At 41.9% G+C, this 8019-nt stretch overlaps 1 protein-coding gene across 1 annotated transcript; it reads right to left on the bottom strand.

The window, feature by feature from the left end:
- Nucleotides 1–299: 299 nt before the first annotated feature.
- On the bottom strand, nucleotides 300–7264 carry ATP4B (ATPase H+/K+ transporting subunit beta). The gene is made up of 7 exons (XM_061377834.1): nucleotides 7153–7264; nucleotides 5194–5322; nucleotides 3889–4002; nucleotides 3011–3210; nucleotides 1637–1693; nucleotides 832–924; nucleotides 300–661 (listed from the first exon to the last, which is right to left on the bottom strand). Exons 1-7 carry the CDS (start codon nucleotides 7262–7264, stop codon nucleotides 500–502), a joined length of 867 nt encoding a protein of 288 aa, XP_061233818.1. The 3' UTR covers nucleotides 300–499.
- Between the last annotated feature and the right edge of the window lie 755 nt (nucleotides 7265–8019).

Here is an 8019-nt window from a genome sequence, read left to right as displayed (position 1 = left end):
CATTGGGATACAGATAATTTTAATAGACTTTTATACATCCTATACAAGAGAGACTGAATTATATTACTTGCTAGCATCTCAAAGCATCAATTTTTCTATCAAATTATTTCTGAATACCCACCATTCAGTATCATACATAAATTATTTATTATGGTTTTAAAAGTGACAGAAAATGTTTTGATCCTATACGTACTTTATATGAATGCACAGCTGCTTGGTTTAGAGGAAATTTGTTTTATACAAATACCTGTGTGAAGGCAATAGCATACAATAGTCATGGAATATTAAACTATGTACATTGAGTTAAACCTCATCTCCTTCATTGACTGGGAGTGGTATCTTAATTTTTAGCTCTATGGCTCATATTTCAGTAGAAAATGTCTCTTTGCACTGCTGTTTGCCTAAATTTATATGGCAATCATAGAAAATAAATATGGATGAATGTGATAATAGGTGAGTTTACTCTTCACGTGTTTTTCAGAAGTGTCTCTGTTGCTGCTCAGTCTTCAATTTTCAATTTAAATTCCACTTTTCCTTCATATGGATCATGAACGTTGTCAAAGGTAATTCCAGCTCCAATGATTTTGCACACTATTCTGTGTTCTACATTCCTCGTAATGTTGAGAAATTTCACAGCTACCAAAGGATTGCTGTAGCTGGGCTAGGAGGAGGGGAGAAAAAAGTACTTTAAATTTACCCTTAGTAATTTAAAAATAAAGTGTTAAAATTAACCTTCTCTCCAGTTCTTGTAAGACTGAAGAAATGCTCCATATGTTTCACCTAACGCAAAGGTAAAGAAGAAAAGTGATACTGAAATATATGAGCACCCACCTGTGCCTTTTTTCCATAGTAGGGGAAGTAGTGCAAGTTGAAGGTGCCATTCACAGGGTAGTAATCCACTTCCAGCAGGCAAGACTCATCACCCTGTTTGTAAAGTAAGGAAGAAGCTTCACTGGTTAGGCAGTTAGAAGCCAGCACTGGGAACATGCTTTGCTGCTGCCGAAAGCTGCGTAGCCTGTAGTAAAACCCTAGTTCAGCAATCTGTTTAGCACTGGCCTTAGTGTTATTTTCCAAATAAAAGAGAAAATCTCCTTCTGCTACTATTGCCAAGGGAAAGAGTCAAGTGTTCTTTCATAGCAGTTGTGGATTCGATGAATGGGACTCTGCTGAAAAAGGCAGAGAACCTGAAGGAACTGTGCTGAGGCACAAACTTCATTACTTGGAGCCGAGAGAAAACAACAAATGTTCTCTGCAGCACACAAAAACAATTGTGATGTAAAATAAAGCAGATGTTTGGTTTTGGTTTGGGTTGGTTGGTTGGTTCGTTGGTTGGTTTTTGTTCTTAGGTTGTTCTTAGGACAGGATGGGGCTTTAAGAAACCTGGTCTAGTGGGAGGTGTCACTGCCTGTGCAGGAGGATTGGAACTAGATGATCTTTAAGGTCTCTTCCAACCCAAACCATTCTATGATGCCTGCTGGTGCAAGGCATCTCACAGAACTGAGAATATTCCCAGTAGTCAGCCAGAACAATCTGATGTCTAGAGCCGCAGGGTGATCTTTCTGGTCACAACTGCACTTGACTCACTCCCAGAGCTGCAGTGATTGAAATTTTGGAGACTCAGACCTCATACACTTACCACATATGTGCAGTTCACCCTTGGTGCAGTGCCATTGCCAGGGAGAAAGTTGATAATCTGAAATAGGAAACACACATTTGGTCATCTTGGGAATTGTTTTGAGATGAAAAACAAGAACATCATTATCTGAGCTTCAAAGGATGGCTGATGTATTTCAGCATAAAGCACTGCCAACCAGATCATCTAATGTACCTGGGTTAAAAGCCATGTCATGGCTGGGTATTTGGGAAGCAGGGCTCTGCAGTGCCCGGGATGGTCATGGCAGATGGGCTCTAGCTTGGGCAGGGCAGGTGGCTCTGAGCAGGTCCAGCCCATTGACCCACATGTGCCACTTGCTCCTTCTGATGCCTAAGCAGCCAGGGGTCTCTTAAACCAGCTAATTGCCTGACAACAAAGGAAAAGCTGAATCTCTTTGGTTTTCATCTTATGCCTTGTTAGAAAACTTTGGCTTTGTCAGAAACCCTTGGGTCCATTTGATCCTGCAAAAATAGTGGGCTTGCATCATATAGAAGCAAAGGTGGATGGAAGTAAAGCTTCCCAGGCACTATCCTATCGTCCGGCAGGGCTGGTGTGCAGCCTTGCTGAAGGAAGCACAGGCTTTTCTTGGAAAAGCCTGCCAAAACTAGAAGCACAGCTCTCCTCTCACAGTTAGGTCTTGCACAGATTGTTGAAGATGTTGAGGGTGAAAACCAAAAAACAAGTGATTTTGTCTGTCAGGAACTGGAGGACAATTTAAGCTCTTTCTACAAAACTGAGCTAGAAGGCTCAGGATTTCACCTGAAAACAAAATAAAATGCTTATGCTTGTCTATGTCCTGAAAAAAAAAGAAAAAAATAAAGGAAACTTAGAAGATTCACTTTTCCCTCTCCAAAAAAAAAAAAAACACACTGAATATCCACTGGGTTTGAATTTGTTTTTTTGCAGGTTCTGCTAAATATTTTCTTTGCTGCCTGGAGAAATAAGTTGTGCAAGTATCACCTCTCTGGAATCACTTCAGTTCCTATCACATCTTAGTGCCTCAGCTGACGCACATGATCGTGGTATTGCAGAACAAAACTCTTTTAGGGGATAGTTCATTGGATGAGAGCGCTATGAAAAAGCTAATAAAACTACATGAAAGCCAAAGATTTAGAGAGTCAGTTCAGGCATCACTTTGCCCTACGTTACTTCTCTAGGGGTAGTGAGCAAGTCTCATTATTTGTCTGATAACTCTGGAGTTTTCTTTGGAAAAGCATATGAATTTCTCCTCCCAGAATGAAACAGAGATCAGAACCCATGGCAGCAGATGAAGCAGCAGCTCCCCAGCACAGACTTGAGCTACTAGGGGTTTCTTGGTGAGTTTTTTCCTCTTCAGCACCTTGAGCTTGTACTTACCCTGTTCATTTTTATAATAAAACAGGGTTTTCCTTCTGGAAATCCAAAAGTCGGATCTGTGATGCCAGAGCAGTTTTGAAGCATATCTGACGTAAATTTGCAGGATAGTTTTGTTTTATTTGGGCCATCAAAGGTGTCCTGGAAGAAGTAGGTGTCACTGGTGCAGTTGATGTTCAGGTGCTGAGCAGCTGGCGTGTATGCTAGATGTGTGAAGGGAGAAAGAAAAATTCCCCTCTGAAGTTCTTTCATGTGTAAGTTATGCATCCCAGTATGAGGCTGGAGGTTATATGTAGTTATATGTAGTATCCAAAGTAAAAAAAAAAAAGAGATCAAATTGAGTTAAGACTGTCAATTTGTGTTGATAGCTCCATATAAACCCAATTTCAAATACAATTTTTTTCAGTATGTGTATGAGATGATATATAGGCTCAAGAGGAACATAAATGTGTTAAGATATAAACAGGCAAATGGAGCATCTAACCTACTTCGACTATACTCCCTGATGGCACTATGCAAAAGCTTCACAAGACTTATTAGGGCACTTTGATATTTGTAGTCATGGACAGTACTAGATTAATTCAGACAGACTAGTTTTAAAGACCTTTTTTCCTCGCTCTTCATTCAGAATTTTATTAAGGCTATTTAGGATTAAACAAAGTGAAAGCTCTGAAGCAGGGCTCTGCTTTTAATAGACGTGTTTAAATAGGTTTGATTTATAAATTCATGAGGTGATTTGCTCAGCCCTTTCAGAAGACGCAACTTCCACTCAAAATCCGTGATTTCAGGACAAATGTAAAATGGAAACACTGAGTTAAGGTCCTCAGATCTAATACAGGAGATGAGACAGCGCATTTCTTCAGTAGGAAACCTCATTTTACCTGTTAGAAAAGTCTGAAGAGTTGTCACTAAATCTTCCCAGGTTTTGTTGTCAGATACGTTGTAATAGATTTGCAGTCCTCTATCCCCATAAACATCGGGTCGTAATGTAACACCTTTATGGGAGAAAAAAAAGGCAAAGGAGAGGTGCCAGACACAGATTTGTTTGTTTGAACTGGTAACAGCTATTACACTGCTTCAAGACTCATTATTCCCAGGCTTTGCTGGGGACGATTTAACCCTGTAGGGAAACCATCTCAGCAGTGAGTTGCTCAACCAAAACCCTAAAGCCTAGAGTGCTACTAAACCATATTCTTTCCACGTATGTGTGCTGTTATGAGAACAGCTTTCAAAATCATTCCAGCAATTGCGCTGGATTTCCCCAGGACTTGTTCAGAATCACAGTTGTAATAGACACATCAGGTTGAAAGAAACAGATCGTACTGCAGCATGAGAAACAGCTTTCTCGAAGTCACACGGAATATTTTACAGGAATTATTTTGCCAGCAAACACCAAACTTATGAATATTGGAAACTTCAAAATACAACAGCAGTAGCTGTAAAACACCATTAGGGGGAGTGAAGTTTTAGCAGTGTGCACTGGCAATCTCTCACTGATGATCTTCCCAGTCTCACTTCGTGTCCCACAGATCTTTATTCCTAATCCCAAATGTCTTTGTCTTCTTTTTATGTGCTTAGCTGCTGGCACAGCAATCCCCCTGGGAAAGGATTTCTGCTGTCCCAGGGCCTTTCCATGCTGCTGGCAAGCACGGAAATACCCACCCCAGGCAGCTCACCCCAGCACTTTCCATCTTGGCAGGCAACCCAAAACCCTCTGGTGCACTTGGGGCCTGAACAGTTTTCCAGGGGCTGAGCCCTGCCCGTGAGGAGAGGAGGTGCCCTGCAGCCTGGGAAGGGCTTCCTCACTTGCAGGTGACTGCTACAGGCAGGCAGTGGTTGTCTCAATGGCATGATGAAATAAATATATATATTCATTTGTATCATATTGCATCATATTAATGTCTTATATTTAATATATTTTATATTATATATAAATATAAAATATATAAAAGAACAAATGAAATAAATGCACCAATATTTTTTTTTTAAGCCTAAAAGTTTTTCAGGCGGACGTTACAGTTTGCAGGGGATGTTTGGGCAGAATCAACCTGGTTCATTCCACATTTGTCTTTCTTTGCACCCGGGCTCTGCCACTGCCTCTTAGCCCTGCCCCATGCAGCCACTGCAGGACCCTGGGGAGCTTTAGCTTTCCCCCTGAGCTGCAGCTGCCTGGACTATGGCAGTACCTGGGGATTTCAGCTGGTCTTGGTAATCCGGCTCGTATGGATTCACTGTCCTCATTAAAGAATAGATGGAGAGTGCGAAGAGCCCTGACATCACCACGTAGAAAGCCAGGTAGTAGAGGCTGATCCACACTGTGGAAAGAAATGGGGGCAAAATCTCATTTTTCAAGCCAGGTGATGCAGAGTTCCCTCCGTGGCTGGGACCATCCCAGCAGCAGAAACCATCTCCTATCTGTCCTTGCCTCCGGGGGTGCTTTCCCTGCAAAGGAGCAGGTGTTGTGGCTCTTCTCTACACTCAAAAGAATAACTTCCCGGAAAACTTTGGCTGTAAATTTGTTCGGTTTCACAAGGGTTTTGGGGGTATTTGGTGCTTATCTGTGACTAGCTTAAAGACTGCGTGGCTTCTTGAAGTAACTTCATATAGTAAGACCATTTATCTACTTACTACACATGGACTAAGCAACACAATTGAGGTATTTCTTCAACAAAACCAAGTTGCTCCTTATATTATTTGGATGACATATGTCAGCATTTCAGGTGTGTTGATTGCAGACCTGTATCACTTCACTGCCTTTAACAGCTGAAATTGCCTTCAGCAAAATGTGTCAATTTTCCCTCTTATTCTGGTGTAAGATGCAGAATAATGTTATGTTTCTACCTGTGTGCAGCTTTTGATGCAGCTGTATCCTGGGCTGCATCAAAAGGAGCGTGACCAGCAGGCTGAAGGAGTGATCCTGCCCCTCTACTCTGCTCTTGTGAGACCTCACTTGGAGTATTGTGTGCAGTTCTGGTGTCCTTAACATAAAAAGAGCATGAAACTGTGTGGAGACCTCATAGCAGCCTTTCAGTATCTGAAGGGGGCCTATAAGGATGCTGGGGATGGACTCTTCATTAAGGACTGTAGTGACAGGACAAGGGGTAACGGGTTAAAACTCAAACAGGGGAAGCTTAGATTGGATATAAGGAAGAAGTTCTTTACTGTGAGGGTGGTGAGGCACTGGAATGGGTTGCCCAGGGATGTGGTGAAAGCTCCATACCTGGCAGTGTTCAAGGCCAGGTTGGACAGAGCCTTGATCAGCTAGCCTAGTGTGAGGTGGCAGGTGGGTTGGACCTAGATGATCTTAAGGTCCTTTCAAACCCAAACTGCTCTATGATTCTATAATGTGTCTTTCATACAGGTGGTTGCCCTACAAGAAGCCAGTGGTTATTCGTGGGGGTGGGTGTCAGAAACTGATTCCCTGTAATCAGCACCTCATAAGATCTTCTTCTCTCCAAACTGGAAAGGCTAATTTTGGTTTAATTTTCTGTAAAATTCTGGTGTTAAGAGTAGCCAATAAGCTACACTCATGGGCTTCACAGCAGGAAAAAATCACCTGGAAATTTGCAAGAGCAGGCATCCGCCTTACAGTGGTTAGGGTTACCCTTCCCAGAATGTAGATCAGAAAATGCCTCTGTCATAGACACAATTTTGGCTGCAGGCAGGGAGGCTCAGCTGAAATACTCACTAGCATGCAGTGGTAAGAGATCAGAAGAGCTACTGAGCAGACAATAATTTTAAAAGGAATTTTGGAAAAGCAGAAAGTGTTTCAAGAGGCTTGGACAAAGCCCACCAGATAAGCGAAATTCTCTCTGTATCAGAACCCCTTTTAGTCAACAATGTCAGAAGCACGTTGTAACCATCACCCTCAGCTATTAGTAAATTAACTGTTAACGTGTAAAGTTTTGTCCTTCTGAAGTATTTGGTCCAAACCCAGTTTTAAATCTTCTTGATATCTGCAGGAACTGCTTGGATCAATGTTTTGATCTAGTTGATTCTGAATGTGGCTCAGAAACACATATAAGAACTGGTGTCTTCAACATTTCCTACATATCTAACACCACATTATTAATTAGGATGACCCTCCACCCAAAGTTTTGAAGTGTACCAAAAGGAAGAGAAGACTCTTGTGTGTGAAAACCTACCCCAGTTAATTAGGGTCCTTCCCATGAAGAGCTTTGTTTCTGGATTCCAGACAAAACGACGGAAATTTTCCATCCGCTCGCTGCAGGTCTTTTTTTCATTTAAAGTTGCCATTTTCTACAAAATTTCCCCAAAGGTGTCCTCCTTTGAAACTAAGAAATTCAACCAATGCCCAAACAGTCGTCCAAGAAAAACACTTTGGTTTTTATACCTTCTCCAATGAAGGTCACCGAGATTACTTCCTATACCAATGAAAGCCCCTGATCACTATCATCAACCTACAGCAGATACAATTCTTTATAAAGGGTGTTGATAATGCTGGGGTTGAGGCTGGTGAGGAAAAGTTAGTTCCTATCAAATGCCCTTCTCTTTTCTTTTGACTGCCTTAGCAGGTCAGCAGAGTTACACATTTTGCCAAGTGCCTGTAGGGCTTGCGATAGACTTACTGTGATAGCTGTTATCAGAGCAGATAAAGCGAAGGGGAACTTGTTTCTCTCCGAGTTTTCTTTCTTTTATTTTTTTTCCCATTAACCTGCAAATAGTGGATATAATTGTGCCACTACAACCCGTAGCCATCTGTTGGGATACAGAGGATTGCAGCAGGAGTGGGTGAGGGAAGAGCACCATTTCCCAGAGTGTTTGCCATGTTGCACAGCTGGGTAAATGCAGATCAGTGTTATCCTGCTTTCTGCAGGAAATGTTTTGAGATCTCTGGCAATGCTAACTCAGCTTCAAAGTATGTATAATAAAAGTTTTGCCATGCAGATATATGATGAGGCAGAGCAGAGAACCTACAGGTGTTCTCTACCTTTTTTTTCTGCTTTAAGCTAAAGGCTCCTGTGTGCTCAGAGGCAGACACCCAAACCTGA

Source organism: Neopsephotus bourkii, unplaced genomic scaffold (assembly GCF_033783945.1).
Source record: "Neopsephotus bourkii isolate Nb327-2 ecotype Australia unplaced genomic scaffold, CSIRO-AGI_Nbou_v1 NB_1760, whole genome shotgun sequence".
NCBI classification, from domain to species: domain Eukaryota; kingdom Metazoa; phylum Chordata; class Aves; order Psittaciformes; family Psittacidae; genus Neopsephotus; species Neopsephotus bourkii.
Note: the sequence above shows the minus strand (reverse complement) of the source record. Positions and strands in the feature narration are given on the sequence as shown.

Coding starts and splice junctions, on each gene's coding strand:
- ATP4B (XM_061377834.1), bottom strand. CDS start 7,264: ATGGCAACTTTAAATGAAAAAAAGACCTGCAGCGAGCGGATGGAAAAT. Junction 4,003..5,193: donor AGACCAGCTGAAATCCCCAG/GTACTGCCATAG, acceptor TCTCCCATAAAG/GTGTTACATTACGACCCGAT. Junction 3,211..3,888: donor TCTTCAGACTTTTCTAACAG/GTAAAATGAGGT, acceptor TCACACATCTAG/CATACACGCCAGCTGCTCAG.